Source organism: Miniopterus schreibersii, assembly GCF_964146895.1.
Source record: "Miniopterus schreibersii genome assembly, chromosome: 1".
Taxonomy (NCBI): Eukaryota; Metazoa; Chordata; class Mammalia; order Chiroptera; family Miniopteridae; genus Miniopterus; species Miniopterus schreibersii.
In genome coordinates this window covers 85404710-85426923 of record NC_138101.1, presented here as the reverse complement: position 1 = coordinate 85426923, position 22214 = coordinate 85404710, and the positions used below count along the sequence as shown (strand labels likewise).

At 34.0% G+C, this 22214-nt stretch overlaps 1 protein-coding gene across 1 annotated transcript in view; it reads left to right on the top strand.

Moving 5' to 3' along the window:
- Positions 1-22214, top strand: part of MALRD1 (MAM and LDL receptor class A domain containing 1) — a gene marked incomplete at its 5' end in the record, with an annotated part of 544166 nt that overhangs the window by 179463 nt on the left and 342489 nt on the right. The window contains 2 exons of the mRNA XM_081144915.1: positions 16420-16576; positions 20796-20906. Coding sequence (XP_081001041.1) covers positions 16420-16576; positions 20796-20906 — 268 coding nt within the window. The remainder of the gene's footprint in view (positions 1-16419; positions 16577-20795; positions 20907-22214) is intronic.

The window sequence follows — 22214 nt, the reverse complement described above, 5'->3', positions numbered from 1 at the left end:
TTGCCTCTTCAAGTTTCTAGTGATTGTCTCATTCCTTAGTTTGTGGTTATATCAGTCTCCTGTCTGCATTCATGGTCACATTGCCTCTTCCATCTGGGTCAAATCTCCCTCTGCCTTACTCTTATAAAAACATTTGTGAGTCTGTTTAGCATTCTTCTAGATCATTCAGGTTTATCACTAAATCTCAGATTTTCAATTTAATCGCATCTGCATAGGCTTTGCCATATAAGGTAACAGGTTTTACAAGGTTCTAGGGGTTAGAATCTGGTATCTAGGGGTCCATTATTGAGCCTACTATAGTGAACAAACCCTGAAATCAAATAATACTAGATTTACCCACATCCAGCATTCATTAGCTATGTGGACCTCGGTGATGGAATAAACTGTCTGCATTTTAATTTCATCATCTGAAAAAATGGGTATAAGAGTATATATGGTTATTGTCAGCCACAAGTACAAAAATGCAAGCAAAACAATCATCAAAGTACATGTCTCATAATACAACTTTAAATGTGTAGTTCTTACAGTGTGGGTAAGATTGGGAAGAAATGTTGCATCAAATTGCAGAGAGCAAGAAATACTGTGCTGAGGAGTTTAATATTGGCAGTCGGAGGGGAGGACTGTTGGCACACACAGGAATCATTTCAGGTTTTTTCATACAAATGAATCAGAAGATAATAGAAGTGAATTAAAATTAAATCTGGTATATGAGTGTAGAAAAGATTGAGAAAGAAAGAAAGAAAGCTGGAAGAAAATTTGTTGAAATAGTTGAGGGGGTTTTATTGACATGAACTAGAAAGAAATAGTATCTCTGAAAAGCAAAGACCTTATATGTCTTCCCTGGACCATAAGCTAGAGGTCAACAGAGGCAATACCTTTATATTTTACCATTTATCATGAATGATTGCTTCTCTAGAGTACTGAAGAAGAATTTTCTGCTCTGTTTGTAACATACACTCACCCCAATACACTGTGAATTATTATCTGGCATAAAGAGGAAAGGGTGGGACTCTAAAAAGGAATAGAGAAATTCACAAAATTAAAGGGTGCCACTTAGAAAAGATGAAAAGTTGTCACTTTAGGAAAGAAGTAAACAACTTTTGTTTCTGAGGTTGGCATCATATCTTTGATGGTACTGAAAGATAGTGTAACAAAATATTATGTGTCTAGAAAATAACCTTACAGATCCCCCCAAAGCAATGTCATTATATTAAAGTTTAAGGGCACTGAGTATTTATATCAGAATTAAATCTTATGAAACCTTAACTAGAAATTACTAGGGATGGTAGAGAAAGTACTTGGCTGTGATCAAGATGCCAGTAAGGAAATGATATCATTTACGCCTTAGGATGTTTGTCAAGTGAAGGGTGGGAGAGGTTGAGATGTAAAGAATTTTTTTTTTTGTTTTTACTTTAATAATATCCTTTAAGGCTCTTCTTTTCAGATATTTAGCATTAATTCTATCTTTTTTTTTTTTTTGTATATATCCATCCTGGTTTATTTTCTTTCTCCTACTAGGTTATACATCTCATAGAATCCAATGGCCTGCATTTTTTTTCATGTCTTTCCTAAATTCCAGCACTAAGAAAAGTGCTTTAAAAATGTTTTTTGTTTTTTTTTCCTTTTGAGATTGCTTTTTAAAGTGTCTTCCTAGTTAGCTAAATGCGTCCCTTACTATAATCTGCATTCAAACTTCTTAATTTTATTTTAATGGAAACATTTCTCCACCTGTACTGCTTGATTTACTTTTATTTTCAATTTGACATTTTAATCTTCATTATAAACATTATTAATTTAGTTTAATGTTTTCAGTCACCAAGGATTACCATCAAAGTGAGTTTTTAAACTTCTATTTAAAAGGAATTCACTAACTTGCACTTAAACTTTTCTGTGAATTTTGAGATACTAAAATAAGTTGAACAAAATTAATAAGGTCTACATGAGGTTCAGTATAAAAGTATAGTGAGCTTTAATAGAGCAGAAAAGAAGGCGCTGTTATCTTCTACATTTGCTGTCTGTTCCCTGAGTAGGCATAGAAATGTGCAAAAGGGAAGACAGCTGTTTCTTTGTGGTGTGAAGCTTTTTGTTTAAATGTGATGCTCCTATTTTGAACTTTAAGAAGATATTAATTTACAGAATGATAGGACTTTAATGCAGCTATCCAAATGCCTCTGACTTGAAAAACATAAATTATTCCTAAGAGTTTATATGATTTTCAAATTAACCATAAAGTGGGAGCAGAGGTAGTTCTTAGTAATAATGCTGTCTAGCACAGACCTTTTCTCCTAAGATATTTGTGAAAAATTAGTTTTTAGTCTGTTATGAGCACGTAATATAATTTTATTGAAGTATTGGTTTAGTTTTGTGTTTTCTTGGGCTCTGAATTATATTACTATTTATGCTTTTCTGTTCATAATCTATTGTCAGTGACCCTGTGGAACTTATAGAATGCATTTTTGATCTGTGCTTTATCCGTGGCCCCATTTAGTGTCTCCACTTTTTTTTATCTTCTTATTATCATACATATGTATGTGTGTGTGTGTATCTTTTAGTTTATGATGTGATACTGTATCATATGTGTTTTTGTAAATAGCATTGCATTTTGAGAAGAAGTTGAGATTTAAATAATAAAAATTATTTTAAGGAAGTGCAAGCAATCTTAATGATCTCATTAGAAATGTACTAGTTCTGTGAACTTTGTTTTAATTAGACTAATTTATTATTTACTTATAATTGTTTTCATTTTTATGAAGTAATTCAATTTTCTTTATTATTATTCAGCATAAAATAATTAAAAAGAGTTCTTAAATTTCTACAATCATAAGATTATTATTTAGATATTTTATTTGTGGCATAACACCACAAGTAATGCAGTTTCTGGGATAATAAAGTTTGGGATACATTGCAGGTTTTAAAAACTGTCATCATTGCTATTTTTTTGAAACTGTCTCCATATATGTAATCAAATTTTTATGAGATTGTAGTGACTACATACACAGCTTCATAAATATACTAACTATATTCATAAGATCATTTATAGTCTCTAAGAAATGTTACTTTTGAAGGCATGTTAAATAGCAGTTTAAGAGATATTTTTGCACAAATACCATATAATTTCACTTATATCTGGGTTATAAAAAATAAATGAACATACAAAACAGAAATAAACTCACAGATATGGAGAACTAATTGATGGTTGCCAGGTGGGAGAGGGGTGGGGTAAAAATAGGAAAGGGATTAAGATATACAAATTTCCAGTTATAAAAACATTCACAATGATGTAAAGTTCAGAATAGGGAATATAGTTAATAATATTGTAATAATATGGTGTCAGATGGGTATTAGACTTATGGGGTTGATCTTTTCATAAGTTATATAAATGTTTAATCACTGTGCTGTATACCTGAAACTAATATAATATTGTGTGTCAACTGTAATTGAAAATATGTATATTTTAAAAGAACACATTTGGTTGTTTTTTGATCAGCAGCCCCTATGTTAAATTAAAATTTAAATGGGAAAAGAGATATTTGCATAGCTGTTATAAAAAGTATTTTAAGCAAGTAACAGGAGGAGATACAAGAATTTTAAAATTTAGGAATACAGACAAGACAGATTTTTAAAAATGAGGTATCATTTAAAACAGAAAGAAGGACTATAACAAAGGTACAGTGTTATCTGGGCACCAAGTTGGGAGGCTTGATAGTGCACACAATAAAAATAAACAAAAATATACATTATGATAAAAATAATTTTGAGCTGGCTTTAGATAGCTACACAGAAATTCACCAAGCAATGATAAAGTGGTGGTTATACCCACTGGGGAGGAATGATAAACCTTAGTTTTATAATATAAAAACTTAATCAGAGCAAGTGGTTGGCAGGGAAATATTTGGATCCCAGGTTTGGTGCCTTGGTGACTGGAAGAGTGGTAGTACCTTAAACAGAAATGAAGAGCTCTTGAGAAGGGGATGTTTTACAAAACAGCAGATAAGAAATAAAAGAAAGAAAAATTATATCTGAGGGAAACATTCTATTGTATTGAGTAAAGTTGATTATCAAAAGAGTGTGTTCCCTGTGACCATTGGAAATCTCTGATGCCAAAGAAGTACTGCAATCACTCAACTATAAGAGAGGAACATGACTGTAGAGTCTGGAAGGATATCTCCTTTTAGTCTAGCAGGACTAGAAAAGGGAAAGAAGGACCCCCTTTATAATACAATAAAAAAAAATACCCAAGAATAAATTTAACCAAGGATGTAAAAGACCTGTACTCAGAAAATTATAAGACACTGAAGAAAGAAATTGAAGAAGATGCAAATAAGTGGAAGCATATACCATGTTCATGGACAGGAAGAATTAACATCATTAAAATGTCCAGACTACCCAAAACAATCTATAGATTCAATGCAATTCCTATCAAGATACCAATAACATGTTTCACAGAACTAGAACAAATATTCCAAAAATGTAAATGGAACCACAAAAAACGCCCAAAAAACCCTGAATAGCTACAGCAATCCTGAGAAAGAAAAACAAAGTTGAAGGAATCACTCTAACTGACTTCAAACTATACAACAAGGCCATAGTAACCAAAACAGCATGGTACCAACACAAAAATACACATATAGATCAATGGAACAGAATAGAAAGCCTAGAAATAAACCCATGCCTTTATGGTCAATTAATATTTGACAAAGGAGGCAAGAACATACAATGGGGTAAAGATTGTCTATTCAATAGATTGTGTTGAGAAAATTGGACAGATACGTGCAAAAAAGTGAAATTAGACCACTTTCTTACACCATGCACAATAATAAACTCCCATCAAGGATATCCCATCAAGATGAAGGTATAGGTAAATGTGGTACTCAAATCTTCCCACAACCACATCAAAAATATAACTAAACTATAGAACCATCATTCAGAACCACCTGAAATCTAGCTGAACAAAAGTCCTACAACTGTGGATCTAGAGAAAAAGTCTCATCAAGACTGGTAGGAGGGGCAGAGACATGGAATGGGTTGGCCCTACACCCATGTGTGGCAGTTTAAAATCAGGAGGGATATCTTGGCTGCAGAGATCCCCTCTGAGAAACAAGGGGACCAACCCCACACCAGACTCCCCAGCCCAGGGTTCCAGTGCCAGAAAGAGAGGTCCCATAACTTCTGACTGTAAAAACCAGTGGGGATTGTGGCTGAGGGAGACAGAGGGCTGCTGGAGTCCCAGGCAGATCCTCTTGAAGGGCCAGCACACAGACTGATTCAGACTCCCTCTGAGCTCCAGCACGGGGGCAGCAGCTTGAAAGGCACCAAGAACATATGGGGAGGAACTTAATTGTCTGGCATCAGGGGGAGAGTTAGGATGGCAGCTTTTTCCCAAACATATGTGCTCCTCTTCTGAGAGCCCCCCCCCTACTCCGAGCTGACAGGTGGACACCATATCTGAGTCTCCATCAACCTGGCCCACACTGTTCACCCCACCCTGGTGATTCCCTGAGACCCTACCCTACCCAAATTGTGGGCCCATCCAAGCCTTTTCCAGTAGCTTTTCCATATAGCTGGCCTCTCTTGCCTCATACTTCACACTTTCCTAAAATCTCTTAAAGCAGCATCATCTGGCCTCTGTGAACCCTCTACCTCTTGCAAAGTAGTCCCAGGCACAGAACTAGTGGCAGCCCACCTCGGTTCACAGCTTGGTTTCTTCTGTGCATCTCCAAGTCCAACACAAGTAGCAGCCATCTGCAGATCACTTTGTAGCTTGTGCTAGGTATTCTCTGTATTACATCAGTACCATCAATATTAATTTACTTGTCTAATTTTTTCATGACATTATAACCATCTCAATGGAAAGCAACATCTAGCATAGTGCTGCCCACATGGCAGGTGACTATAAGAAAAAAAATGATGAAAAGATAAGACGACAAAGCTGAAACATTTAATATTTGGACCAAAGGAGGGGAGTCCTTAAAAGATAAAGCTAAGTTGAAGACAAAGCCAAAGTAGATTGGTGGTAATGATAAAATTTTGAGAATAAAATTAGGTCTTTTTTCCTAAACTTCTATTGATAGAATTTTAATGCTTTTGTAGATTATTCCCTTATATGTTATATTAATGCATATGCACAGATATAATATCTATATTAACTTTGGATATATTTTAAATGAGATGTATGAAATTTCTGGTAAAAAAAAAAAAGACATGAAAACATTTTGATCTAGAATTTCTTTGGGGAAATCACTAAATTTAAAATGAAAATTTCTCATGTTCTCCCTAAAGTGGAGATCTAAATTTCTTGCCAGGCATTACTTTGTAGTCTCTTTTAAATTAAACACAAAGTATTCTAACTAAACACAGTCAAACTGTTAACTAGGATGTCATGAACTCATAACATCTGGGAATGCTTTTAGCAAGTTATTTAGAAAATGTAGATTTTAAAAATTGAATGGGTTTATTTATTGTATTTATTACATTATTTCAAAATTAAATTCTTAAATTCAAAAATTTAATTTTTTATCAGTAAAATTTCTAAGACGTAAATATGAACACCCAATAATTCCAGGTAATAGAATCAGCATATTTCAAAGCCTGGTATAAAATGAAGACATGATAGACTTTTTATGAAATGGAAAGCTCTGCTGTTAAATTATCCTGGGCCAGGCCCTTTTACTGCTCATGTTGAAATCAAAAAAGAGTTTCCTTTTAACAGTACTTAACTGCTGTAGCTTGTACCATTTCCATTTCATTACTAGGACTGCCTTAGTATAGATTCCAGTTCTGACATTCTGTACTCATATTATTAGAAAAACAGACAGTTGGCCACAAAACACTGTGGTGGTGTCTGTTTACCTTTTAAAATACTTCTAACATGATCTACCATTTTTATACATTCAGAATTCAGATTGACCTTTTCATCACAGACCAGTGATACTATAAATAACCAATCACTGCTGATGAGCAAAGCTGTAGAATAGTGTAAAGGTCAAAGAATGATAATTCATGATCCTCCCTAACAAAGTATACAGGGCATTAAAATACTGATATTGAACTCTGGTGACAAGCACAGGGAAGTAATAGCACAACCTGAATCTCCTCATTTACATATGATTGTCAGGAGGTTAAGAACTGAACCGATTCATCTGATCTCTCAAATGCATAAATCCGCGTGTCAGTTTATAGACAGGTTTAGACATCGTAGCCGGCACTTACTGATGCTCTATTACTAATTTAATTTCTGGTTCAGTACAGAGAGGCTTTTCTTTAAAAAAAAAAAATTGGTACAAAGGTGGAAGTATTTAAAATCTCAAGGCAGCATAGCCTGTAACATCTGGAAAGGTATTTCCAGATGTGAATATTCAAATACAGGAAGCATTTAAATTTTGAGACTAGGACATGTTTTCAAACTTTGTTTAGATCCTGATAATATTGAAGCAGTAAGAATCTGCTTGGACAACCTTGACTCATTTGCATATTTGAAATTGTCATATACACCTGACAATGTATTTTCCATTTACGTTGACTGCTTCCTTGTATACTTGTATTACCTCCTACAGTAGCAGTTTTATACTGATTTTAGATTACGAAATAAGCAAAACTGCTTTTCAAAGGAAGGTCAGAGAAGTTGTCTCTCCATTACAGATATTCCGTTTCTGAGACAGTGATTTACTTCTGCTCTCTCCCTTCTTTCAGTCCCTATATTCCTACAGCTAAATTTATTGGCCAATAAATGGGGAAGGAGGCTTGAATATATCTGTGCTTCTCAGTCTTCTTCATGTTAGGGAACCTACAGAAAGTGATAATACTGGTAGGACACATCGGGCAAATTAGAGGGATATCAGGGTGTATTTATGTAAATGATGTTTAAGATAAAAAGTCTTAATAAATAAATGCATTCACTACAGACATGGCTGGCTAATATTGTTTCAGGATATATTAAGAATTCTCTTTTAATTTATTTTTGCCTGACACTGAAATCAATAAAGTAATGACAATATCGTTTGGGTAACAGATTTAAATGTATTAAGTATTTTTGTGTCTTTCACCTCACTTGTATTCACAATGTGTATCCGTCTCTCTGTCTGCAGACCCTTCCCTTACGTGCTAGGTGAGCCCTGCATCATTCTCTAGAATGAATCCTGGTGCGTTTCTTACAATTGATGAACCTACTACAATGATACATCAAAACACTCCAAATCCATATTTTACACTGTAGCTCCCTGTTGGTGTGATACATTGAATGGGTTTGGATAAATGTATAATGACATCTATGCCGCATGTGGTCATATACAGAGCATTTTCATTGCTATAAAAGTCTTGTGCGCTTTACCTATTCATCCCTCCCCCCCACCCATGACTGCTGACAACCACAGATCCTTTCACTGTCTCCGTAAGTTTTGCCTTTTCCAGAATGTCATAATTGGAATTATACAATATGTAGGCTTTTTAAATTGGCTTATTTGACTTAGTAATGTGCATTTAAGGTTCCCACAGGTCTTTTCATGGCTTGATAGCTCATTTATTTTTAGGTCTGAATAATATCCCATTGTCGAATGTACTGAAGTTTATTTATCCATTCACCTGCTAAAGGATGTCTTGGTTTCTTCCAAGTTTTGGAAATTATGAATAAAGTTGCTATAAACATTCATGTGCAGGTTTTTGTGTGGATATAAATTTTCAACTCTTTTGGGTAAATATCAAGGAGCGTAATGTCTAGATCATATGGTAAGAACATGTTTAGCTTTGTAAGAAACCACTAAACTGTCTTCCAAAACAGCTGTGGCATTTTGCATTCCCACCAGCAATGAGGGAGGCTTATTGGTCCCCCACATTCTCTCCAGCGTTTGGTGGTGGTAGTGTTCTAGTTTTTGACCCATTCTGATAGGTGTGTAGTGGTATCTCGTTGTTTGCATTTGCATTTCCCTGCTGACATATCCTTATTTGCCATTTTTATATATTCTTTGGTGAGGTATCCAGGTCTTTGGTACATTTTTTTAATTGAGTTGAGTTATTTGATTTTTTATTGTTGGTTTTAAGGATTATTTATGTATTTTGGTTAACAGTCCTCATTAGATGTGACTGTTTTATGTAAGCTTGAGACAAATGTGTAATCTGTTGTCATTGAATGAAGTAGTCTCCAGATGTCAATTATATGCAGTTGATTAATGATGTTGTTTTGTTCAACTGCATCCTTATTGATCTTTTGCCTGCTGAATGTGTCCATTTCTGGTAGAGGGGTGTTGAAGTTTCTAACTATGGTAGTGAATTCATCTATTTCTTTATTTGTTTTTGCCTCACATAGTTTAACACTTTGTTGTTAGGCTCATGTACATTAAGGAATGTTATGTCTTCTTCTTGTACTATTTACTTGTATAAAATTTTATAGTAACTTTATATCTGATAACTTTTTCTAATATGTTTTGAAAGCTAGGTCAGAAAATTTCTATTAGGTATTACTTATCTAGGGATTCTCACAAACAAGTCACTAGTTTTGTTTGATTCACTCACTTAACAAATATTTTTTGAGTGCTTACCATGAGGCAGACTATTATTTTTATTGGGTCAAATGTGTTAGGAATGTAGGATTTAAAAAACAAAAACAAAAAAGCAAGAACAGTAAAATAGACAATTGGTTATACAACTTCCAACTCCTGAAGAGCTATTTACATTAAAAGAAATTGTGTGTGTGTGTAAATGTTATGCATTGTTTCTCAAATATATTTGACTAAGAATTCCAACCTATACCCTTCCCAACTAGCTTTTTTGTCTTCCTTTTTTCTTTTTTTGCTAGAACATCAGACCTATTTTATATACAATATGTAATGGAAAGTGAATTGTTTTAAAATCAAATATCACAATTTTGTTTTAATCTTACAGTTATTTGTTTTCCCCTGAGCATTCATTTTGAGAAGAACAAAGCTAGAATATCTATTTTTCTTGGTATTTGTTTTGGATTGACATTTTGATTTAGCAACTTGGAACTGTAAATACCATTTTAACTGTTACTGTAAGTGGTTTTAGGCAGAGTCTCAAAATTTAGCATGTACCAGAATAACCTGGAGAATTTGTTAAACAGATTGCTGAGCCTCTCCCCAGAGTTTTATTCAGTAGGTCTTACTGAGATAGGGCCCGAGAATTTCCATTTTAAACAAGTTTCCATGTGATGCTGGTGGTTCAGACACCACTCAAAGGAGAACTCATTATAATATAAAACATGGAGAGATGGATCAAAGTCCAGTCCTGGCTTCAACACTCATCTAGGGAATTACCACTGGCAAATTTTTAAATTTTAGTTATCTCATCTATGAAGTAGTAATGATTATAATCCTGCTTTCTTAGGTTTGTTGTGAGTGTCCAGTGACAAACTATTATTTCAGATTCCCTAATTTAAAGGCTTACGAATTTAAAGACTGATAGAAAAACCTTCAATATTTTACTGTATACATCTCAAAACCTAGTGTTCTTTTGGCTTAAAATCTATTTTATAAAAATATACTTACATGAGTGAGGCTTTTAAAATCTTGTTTTGGAATTAGAAGATAAATAAAGATAACCAAATGTGTAATTTCTTAGACTTTTAAAATTTTCAGTTATTTTTTTAATGTTTTTCTACTTGCTTCACAAAAAACTGTTCCCCAGTGAGTGTCATATAATATTGAAACAGGAACTGTGGGTGCTCCTAATTAAAATAGTTGGCTTTGGTACCTTTGTTATTGAATTTTGAGCTGGTAAACCCCCTAGGTGGCTATATAAAATTTCAACAAATGTTCATTACTTCATTTTTATTTCATGAGGCTAGGAAAGAGAAATCCAAAAGCACTCTGCTAAAATTTTAAGTCCTTTTTTTAAAATTGAGATGCCTTGTGTTTGCAAAGGGGGGTTTTGGTATAAAAAAGCAGAAATTTTGGACTGCTTTTAATTAGCAACAGATGTAGGAAATATTATCAGTTGAGTTTAAATCACTTTACTAGGTGTTCTAGACTCTATAATAAATTAGTTAAAATATGTGCCTTGATGTGTTTACGATCTAGTGGGGCACATAGTTTCATATCCAATGAATTAAAATCTAATATGAAAATGCATTTAAAAAGTTACATATAAAATGCTATGAAATTTTTAGGTCAGGAAGTAAGTTTGAAGTAGGAATTTTGAGTCTAGGAATCTAAGAAGGCTTGGAAATGAGAGTATCTTTGAGATATGTTATGAATAATAAATTAAAATAGTACAGAGGAAAGACTAAGGACAGGGTTATTAGTATGCCCAGAAGAAAGATTGGTACAAGGGAGACAGGAATAAGAAAGTACATGATGTATTTGAGTAATTGCATGAACATATACAATGACTATAAATCTGGGTGTCTGAGTTAAGTAATATATTATAGCTGAAGCCAGATATTTGTATAGAAAGTTGTTCCTCGGATCCCGGTTAGGTGAGACTTTATCCATGGTGAGCAGACTATGGCCTATGTGCCAATTCTGGACTGATGCCTGTTTTTGTAAATACATGATTTTCATGGAATATGCCTGTGACCATTCACTTAAACAGTCCACAGATGCTTTTAAGGACAGAATTGAATCAGCTTTCAAAGCCTAAAATATTTACTGTATGGCCTTTATAGAAAACATCCCTGACCACAGTTATACACTAATGTAGTGTGAAATGCCCATCTGTGAATTGTTAGTTACAAATACATGACTAGATAAAGAGTTTGCACTGGGATGCAAATTAATTCACTGTTTTCTTTATCAAGGAAGTCTTGCTTTGAAAAGAAGGAACTCAACACAAAACAATGTCATTTGATCTAGACAGTGCCTGTAGTGGATTATGTATGTTTTACTGATGTTTCTTATTTACCAACATACAGTTTAGCTCAAGAATCTCACTTTGAGTCAGTAAAGATGTACTGAAGATTTCTCAGCAGGATGGTAGAATCAGATGTGCATTTTAGAAAGGATCAATGAGATCAAATAGAATATTATGTTTTGGTCTCCTCTACAGCATAGTACAGAGGGGTATGTGTAGGGTTTGGAGTCAAACAGAACTGGTTTCAAACCTTGGAGAGTGAGCTAGTAAGGAGATCTGACACTCAAGAAAGAATGTTTAGTTCCCCTTGATTTACATTCTAAAAACACCACTCAAGAACTTTGATTGGTCGGGATCGAGAAGCCTACTCCAGCAGTTGGTGGATCGGAAACTTTGTTCGTCATACACAGTGGGGTGCGTGGGGAGGGCCAGGAAGCCATTCTGCAAGAGAAGGCTTCGCTGCCTCACTGCATATACTGGGGGGAGACTGCGGAGACCAGGGTCAGAGCTGCTATGGAACGCTGTGTTTCTGCTACTGGGGAAGCGATTCAAGCTCATGACAACTCTTAGTAAATGATATCTATCAGTTCTGTTAAAACAGCCTACAGTATTGTAATGAATCAAAAGGTATATCTCGCCCAGCCGGGCGTGGCTCAGCGGTTGAGTGTGGACCTAGGATCCAGGAGATCGGGGTTCGATTCCCGGTCAGGGCACATGCCCGGGTTGGGGGCCCGATCCCCAGTCAGGGGCGTGCAGGAGGCAGCTGATCAATGACTCTTATCATTGATGTTTCTATCTCTCTCTCCCTCTCCCTTCCTCACTCTGAAATCAATAAAGGTACATATATATAAGTTATCTTTTTTAAAAAAAGTTATACTCAACGTAAAGAATAAGCTTGGAGAATTTGTCCCTCATCTAGTATATTTATAAAATCAGAGGTCCAATTGACCTAAATCAAAAATATTGCAATTTGTCCATGCAAGAGTATTTTAAATTAATTTAATTAGGGTAAATACTCAGGAGATTCTCAAATAAGGGGGGGGGGCAGAAATAATATTTTAATTGCTTAATTTGTGTAATGGTAAGCCTTTAGAAACCGATTACCTAGGAGACCTAGGAGTCTGTCCCAAGGACTGTCTCAGATAGCATGGACTGTATATCAGATCTCTTTTTATAATGACTTTTTAAAATAACTTGTACATCATCACCTAGGATCTTTGCATTTGCAACACCTGAGTGTATAACACTACTTTCTTTAAACTTGTACTACTATGTGGTTTATGATGTTTTATTAGAAAAGATGTGTTTCTATAAAACATCCTACTTCATGCCTTGTATGAGAAAAGACCATTTGAAGGGTGGTTGAGAGATGCTGATATTTTATGGGCGACAGCACAGTTAGGTGTGATCATTACTGCTGAACTCACTTTAGGAGGGGAGTTGGTTTCCTTTGCAAGTACATGGTTGAATAATCTCATCCCAGACCCAGGCAAGCGTTTGTGTAATTCTTCACTTGCCCATTACGAATTGTACATACATCATGTGCCCCGAGTTAATGCATATAAGATATACGGCTGCACTGGTAACTGTGTTCACAGTGCGATATAAACACACAAATACAAATCTGTTGTTTGAAATTTTCAAATTGATCTCCTGTCCTGTCTCCCTTCTTTTCCTTGCAGGCAAGGGACTATTTCAGGGATAGGTAATTATAAAGACTTGTTACAATATGTATTTTATATTTATTCTTGGGATTGAATTTTCTTAAATTATATTGGATTGGGAAAATTAAAAATTACTATTATTTTTATTGTATACTTTATAGGAAACCAACACAGGGACCTCCAGTTCAACCATAGACTAGATGCTTTTATGATTGCCAGAATTGTGACTTTTAGTCACTTAACTCCTCCATGGTCTCCAGATCTATTAGCTTTGTTCTGTCTTTTCTAAGGGTTGTTTGTTGTTGTTGTTTTGTGTATTTTTTTAACCCATCCTAGAACATGTTATTAACTTTTCATGCATAATTTCATCTGAATCCACAGTTCTGTCACTCCCTTCATCTTTTATTTCCACATGCATTCTATCAATTTCAAACTCACTTTTTAAATTTTCTTTATCAAGTATTTTTGAGGGTCTCTTATGAGCCATGTACTGTATAGGAAACAAAATATACATGGTCCCAAACACAGATATAAACATTTTAATATTTTGGAATATTTTATCCAGTTCTTGCTTGCATGTATGCAGTTACATAATGTGTGTGTATAACAACACATACACATACACACATATATACTGCTGAACATGTGGGTAGTGCATGTATGTAGTAGGCCATCAATAAATATTACACTTATGAAATCTGGTACGCATGTTTTCTCCCACTCACCAGCTTTTTGATCATCATATTGGTATTTTTTTGATCATCAGAAATCCTTAATTTGAATACAGCCTCGTTTTTCAGTATTTCCCCTTATGGTTAGTAATTTTTATATATTGTTTAAAGAAACTTTCTAATTCTTACATTATAAAGATATTATTATATTATCTTAGATAAACTTCATTGTTTTACCTTCCATGGTTCCTGGTACGATCTACCTGGAATTTATTATTTTTAAATGCTGTGAAATAGATATTATTTTTTTTTTATTTTCACACATGGCTACCTAATTCATTTTGTCCACACTGAAAATATTGTTCTTTCCTTCACTGCTCTGAAGAGCCAAACTTTTCATAAATCATGTGCACAAATATATGTGGATTTGTATTAAGCACTATTCTATCCATTTATTTGGCCCATTTGTCTGTCTTTACTCCAATCCCACCCTGCCTTTATTATTCTACCTTTATAATGGATCTTGACATCTGATAGAGTAAATTCTCCATATTGGCTATGCTCACTCCTTGGCATTTCTTTCTTTCTTAAAAATTAAAAATATTTAATTACAGTTGACATTCAATATTATATTAATTTCAGGTATAGAGCATAGTGGTTAGACATATAACTTATGAGGTGGTCCCCTCAATAACTCTAGTACCCACCTGATACCATAATAGTTATTCTATTTGAAGCTAAGAATCAGTTTGTCAATTTCTGCAAAAAATATCTATTAAAATTGTGCTGGATCTCAGTGAATCTATAAATCAATTAATCATTCATGTGTTTTCTTTGTTCTTGGTATCCCTGGGAATCTGGGCTATTGAGCACATGAGGAACAAAGCTGGAAGAGCTTACTCACTGAGACACAATTCAGGAAAATTAATATAAAGTTTATCACTTAAAAGTGATCTTAATTTGTATCCTCTGAGGTTTGCAGGACGCCAAACTCTTTAATAAATTAGTAGCAGCTAATAACATAAACATAACCAGAAACCACAGCTACCATTTATTAAATATATAAGATATGCCAGGTACTGTGTCAGATGTTCCACTTATTTTATTTCTAATTTCTATTAAGACCATACACGGAACTATCCCATTTTACAAATGAAGAAATGAATATCTTCTGAGAGGTTCAATAACCTACCTAAAGTTTGTCCACCTAGTAAATGATGAGGCCAGAGGCCAAACCTTGTGTGTCTTTTGCTCACAGTCATATTCACAGTGCCTTGGACAGGCAAGACTGGAAGGGTTAACTCAATAAATATGTGGTGATTGAATGAATACTCCCATCTCTGTCCATTTATTTGCTATTAATGATTCACATTTTGTTGCTCCAATTAGAGAACTTTCAAAACAAAAAAGGCATTAATAACTAAAAAGTTTAAATTCTATACTATCTAGCATCATGTTTAGGTGAGAAAGTGGTAAGAAATCTAATTAATCAAAGGAAGAGCGCCAAAATGCCCAAATTGTGAAGACTGTATCATAGAAATGTACACCTGAAAACTGTATAATCTTATTAACCAGCGTCACCCCAATAAATTTTAATTTTTAAAAAAAGCTGTATGTTACCTAGGGTATCTTTAAAATTTTTTCCTTTTTTGTAAATTGATGATTAAAGCGGGGGCATAAACTCTGTACTGTATGGCAAGATTTCATTGATATCTAATTGTTTCCATAAGTATTTTCCTCTTTTATTTGGAACCAAGAAAGAAAAGACACACTAAAATGACCTAACAGCTTATTAAATTATATTTAAGTGAAACTGACCTAAATTAATAGAGAGTATATGTGAACATGGTAGCCTTTTAAACCTATGAGTGAAACCCTAGGCCAGTTTGTATGCTGTTTTTTATGCTTTATTTATTTATATATATTTTTTCTTTTATTCAGTGCTGCAGGGTCTCATTTTACCCACTTGAAAATAAGCTCTATAAAGCTAATCAGATTATGGGCAGTATCGTTGTAAAAAAAACCAACCAACCAAGTTATTACAGATTAGACCTGGTGATTTCAGCCTTTACCATAATTTGCACACAATGTACCAACTGATACAAGGACTCAAAATCTAAATAGAAGAAATATTTCTGCTGACGGTTATGAGTCATCATTATGCTATAAAACATTGTTATCCTTTTAGAAAAAAACCATAGAATGGTAAAATATGATCAATGACAGACTATATTTTGTGATATTTTTTTTCTTTTTATCTTATAAACACATCATACTTTCCCTAGAAATACCACAGATGGCTGGTACCTGTATGCTGATAGCTCAAATGGAAAATTTGGTGACACGGCTGACATCCTCACTCCTGTCATTTCACTCACGGGACCAAAGTGCGCCCTGGTGTTCTGGGCTTACATGAATGGCGCCACCGTTGGCTCTCTCCAGGTACTGCTCAGAACATTGCATTTTCTGAATTTGTTATATCAAAATTCATAATGTATAATTTGGTGTTGTTAAAATATAGTCTCCTTATAAATGAAAATGGACAGTTGCCAACACTCCTAGCTTCAAAATGGTATGACTGGAAAAATGCTTTAGCAGAATTCGATCTGAATGGCTAGTAGGATATATTTTTTTTATTATGAAATTTATGATTTTTGTCTTTATTCTGAGGTTACAGCTTCTGTGGTTACGGTTTTACACTTGAAATGTTTCATGTAGATTTCATTATAAATGTTCAGAGAACAGCACCAACGATTGTACACACTTTCATAAAAGCGAATGAGCATTCTTTCTTCATATTGTTTTTGGTGGGAGTGGTGCTCCTGCTTCAGGGCTCTTTTTCAAATTGTTTCTTGGTAAAACAACAATTTGTTTCAAACTCACAAAAGGTTGTAAGAATCTCACAGACGACAATGTACTCTTACTCAGATCTTTATTGTTTGCTCACTGTCTCAGGAGCATCTTTTATAGGAAAAAATCAGTTTAATACAGAATCACATATCACACTTGTTACTTCTTTTTAGTTTCTTTTAAACTGGAATGATTCCTTAATCTTCCCTAGAATTTTATGACACTGATGTTTTAAAAATTATAATTCAATTATTTTGTAATGTTTCTCAATTTGAATTTGTTGAATGTTAAGCTTTTTTCCCCCTGTAACATCACCAATATTACTTCTTTTTATTGTATCCTAGTGGTTAGTACATGATGTCAATCAGTCTCAGTACTTTTGTTCCCTTTGTTATCAATAAATATTTTGTGAAGGGTTATTTTGAAAGTATGTAAAACCCTGATCTCAACTTAATTTTACCCACTAGTTTTTGCCTCCTTTAGTGTTTTTCGATGGAATTAATTTTACTATGATGATTGCCTGTGATTTTTCCAACTCTATTATTTTGTCTATATTTGTAGGTTGGTTTTATTTTGTACAAATCAAAAAAACAAAAAACAAAAAACCCAACATTTTCTCTCCATTTATTGAAACATTTTTAATCCATTTTTTGATGTACATCAGTGTGGACTCATGGATTCCTATTGCATTCAATTTCTTATTTATTGCTTTATTTATTTATTGTTTTTTTAAATTATCCCAGATTTGGTCATAGGAATCCCTTTAAGCTGACTTTTAAAAAATATTTACCTTTATTGTTGAAAATACTACAGATGTCCCCTTTTTACCCCCATTAACCCTTTCCACCCCCCACCCACTCCCCACCCCAGGCCTTCACCACACTATGTATATATGCATGTAAGTTCTTTGGTTGGGTGGGGAGAGATTAACTAAGCTGGCTTTTATGTTTCCTTGACAAACCCCTCAGTGTTTGAGTATTTCCTTTCATTATGGCCAAAAAGATATTCTAGATTCATCTTATATTTATCCAGTTCCACCCTTGGCATTAGCTTTTTCTCCATGGGGTCCTGGTTTCTTTTAGGAGACTGAGTTGTGCAGGCAAACCAGAGAGGGGTTCTGGGGTCTGAATGCACATCCTTAGGTCCTGTCTTACCATATTGGAAACACCTTATATAATAACAGCTTGTATGTTGTCTGTTTAGATACAGCATTTACACAGAAGAAGACAACTCAGTTTTTTGAAATACCTCCGTTAATACTCAGTTTCATAGCTTATATAACATTTTCCAGGAAGCCATGTCTGAAAAAGTAGGTTCTAACATTTCAGAATTGTTTATCATGAGCAGTTTTAGACCAGAGATATCTCGATAATAGCAGCCATAGATAAAATCTCTCCCCATGTCAAATACCACTAATTTATTTACAAAGAAGTTTATGTTTAGCATATTTTCAAGGAAATTACACTTGGCTTACCTGCTTTCTGTTTCCCCAATAAAGAGAGAGAAATAGAATGCAGATCAGCTGTTTAACTATTTCTTTCCCAGTAGCTTGATTGTAATTTTAATATTAGGTGTTCCCCCACTCCCCAATTTTATGTATGTTCCTGGCCATGTTAAATACTTATTTTTCTAAATAAATTTTTAAATAAACATATATTATTTCACAACTTCTGTTTTTATTGAAACATGATAAATTTATAGATGGATTTTGAAAGAATTGTCTTCTTTATTACAGATGAGACTTCTTATCAAAAACAATTTAAAAGTGAACTTGTTTGTATATAAGTATGTGTACCTGTTTAGTAAACTGAAAGCATTCAAATAGTCTTGTGGATTGAGGTTGCAATTTATCATTTGTTTTACTTTGATTTAAAAAGAATATCTTTCGGCAAAACAAATCAATACAATTTACTGCAAGGTTTTCATTAGAAAAATGAGAATTACTTACCTAGTATATTTTGTAGTTGAGATTAATCACCTAAACTGTGCTTTTGTTTTTTTAGATAAAATTTGTATTAGTAGATGAAAACTTATAAAACAATATTAAAATTTCATACACAGTAATCAAATAGTTAAAATAGTAAAATAGTAATACATATGATCCTTATTTTTGTGCATGACTGAATAACACTAAATGTTGCATTACTATGTTGCATTAACACATTTTTCATTAGCAATTTGTATATAGAGTAGTACTCATACATAGATCCACTCCTCACATTCTTTCTAGTATCCCTCAAAAATTATTTTTATTTTTTTTAAGAAATTATGTTTTCTTGACTTTGATAACATGCTAAATTTTATAGACCAAGAATTTGGTGATATTTTTTTCTAGCCACATATTACTTAGTAAGTCAAAACTTTAGAAACTCTACTACTATAAAGGCAGCTATTTGAACTTAATTTTTTTAAAAAGATAATGAAACCACTAAAAATTACTTTCACTTTAAAAAGAAAACCATCACAAACCCTTCACCTGAATAATTTTTTGATTTGTGCACATTGTATTTTGTAAAAGTATTGTTATGAAATGATTAAACTAAGTCTGTTATTTTAGAATGTGGAATTGTTCTGCTTTTCCAGAGTCCCTTCAGTTATTCTCTTGATGGCTCGTATTGTATCATTCTACAAGAAAAGTTGTGATAATTTGTCTGCTGAGGCTAATCTGACTTTTCCCTTAGAATGAAGATACAGCACTGATGGGAACGTAGTTTCAAGGCTGTGGGTAGGGGGATCTTACTAGCACCGCATGAGTGGGTGCCTGCTCCTATCACCCACGTGTTAAAATTGAATGAGCTCCCACTGTAATACCATCGCTGTCCCCACTGAACACAAGAAGATGAAGATCATTCTCAAAAGTGTTTTGGTTATTTTAACTTTTATTTTATTGAATTTATCTTTATTGTTGAAGGTATTACAGATGTCCCCTTTTTTCCCACATTGATCCCCTCCACCCTGCATCCACCCCACCCCCAGGCCATCCCCATACTTATGTCTGTGTCCATGGATTATGCATGTAAACATATAAGTTCTTTAATCAATCTCTCCCACCCTCAACCCCACCCCCACTTTCCCTCTGAGATCCCTCTGAGAAAGACAAGTACCACGTGATCTCACTCATATGTGCAATGTAACAAACAAAATAAACTGATGAACAAAATAGATCCAAAGACATAGAAGCATGGAACACACTGAGGGATCAAAAGAGTGTTTTAATAATTTGTGCTTTTTTTCAACTACATGGATACTATTTAATCCATAAAATTCCAACTTTTATTGCTGTCAGATTTTTATAAAGCTAGTGTAGGCCCTGGCCAGGTAGCTCAGTTTGTTAGAGCGTCATCCTTGTCTGCCTAGGTTGTAGGTTCGATCCCCATTAGTGCACATACAAAATGCAATGAATGAATGCATAAATAAGTGGAACAACAAATCGGTGTTTCTCTCTCTCTCTCTCTCCTTCCATCCCCTCCCTCTCTTTTTCTCTCTCTCTCCCTCTTATTCTCTAAAATCGATGACTACATTTAAAAAATTTTTTTTGTAAAGCTAACGTAGAGTTCTTAATTAAATGATGCTCAGATTCCTTCGGACTTGACTGACAGATATTCATGCTCGCTTTTATTGCACAAAGCTGTGAGATACCTTGGAGACACAGTGCTGTATAAAAAACAAAGACATCTAATGAAAAGTGTCTCAGCTTTTCTCTCGGGGACTTCATGTTGATATTAAAATTTTAAAAAACGGAAAATTCTGCATGTTTAAAATTTATCAAGACAAAATATTTCAGCACTTCCTACTTGATTTCTCTCTGCAGGTACTCAGCAAGAAAGACAATGTTACTTCTAAATTGTGGGCTCAAAGTGGACAGCAAGGTGCACAGTGGAGAAAAGTAGAAGTGTTTTTAGGCATTCAATCACAAATACAGGTTTGTAACCCAAGTACTTGGGTGATAAGGAGTTTTGATGATTTTTTCTTTAATTCTAACTTATTTTTTTTCATACAGCATTAGCCCCAATTTCTTCTTCTCATTCCACTTCTGATGTGTTGTATGAATACATATAGCATTTTCCATAGGAATTTACAATTTCAGAATGTTCTTATTTCTCCCAATTAGACAAACATGCTCCTAAGAACATTTAATTTTCATGACAACTATCCTCCATTCCACAATGAGTCTCCCATATATAAAGAACACCTCCCTCTATTTTATAAGTATGTATATTCTAAGAGACTGGAGAAACTGAATTAATTTATTTAAAATTTGACCAAAAGTACAGATTTTTTTAAAGCAGGTTATATTGTTGAATCTTATTAAAGATAATAGATTTACTTAATTCTAAAATATTTTGGGGAGAAACAAAATTGTGCGATATATTTGCGTTTACATAGACTATAATACTATTAGCAGGATATGACCTACATGTAGCTTAAAGAAAAGAACACAAATTAAAATGTTTAAAGTGAAAATAATTTTGTGCCAAGATATTTGGCATGGATTTTACTTTTTATGAATTATCAAGAAAACAAGAGCTCCATGAATGTGTGTGTATGGTTTAAAAATTTATTTTTTGGCAGAATGGGGGTTTTCTTAGAAGTTGAGGCAACTATTAGTTTTAAGCGCACAGGGCTTAATTCTATGAGTTCAGAATCACTTCTCTCTAGATAGAAGATGTATTTTCTAATTGTTACATTTCCAGTCTCCTGTATATGCAGTAGAAGCAGAAATTCTGCTGTGAATATTCAGTGACTGTCTCTACAATTATGCCTGTGTTTGATAGATCAGCCCCTCTCAACTCAAGTGGAAGCACAGGCTAGATACAGCTGTGTAAAAGCCTTGGGACAGCATTAGCCCCAATTTCTTAGAATGATAGGTGTAATAAATCCCGTGCGTGTTTGGCCTCTCACTGGAATCCAGTTTCCTCAGAGGTCATTTGTAGATAATTTAGGAAGTGAATAGGAAATAAGTTCAACCTGAAGAAGTAAATATTAGAAAGCAATTTAATGGTCTTGTACATTATGAAAATTATTATTAAAATGATTCTTGTTTAACCTCCAAGATCTTTTAACTGAGGCAAGAAGAATCCTCAGCAACAAAATGTAGAAGGTTTTATTGCTGCCAGACCTAGGCTTCCACCTGAGGGAATGAAATCTTAACTAGTTTTGTGTAAGTAGAATATTTGTATGGTAATAGCATGTACAAAATAACAATAAAAGGGATTTAAGCAAGAGGAAT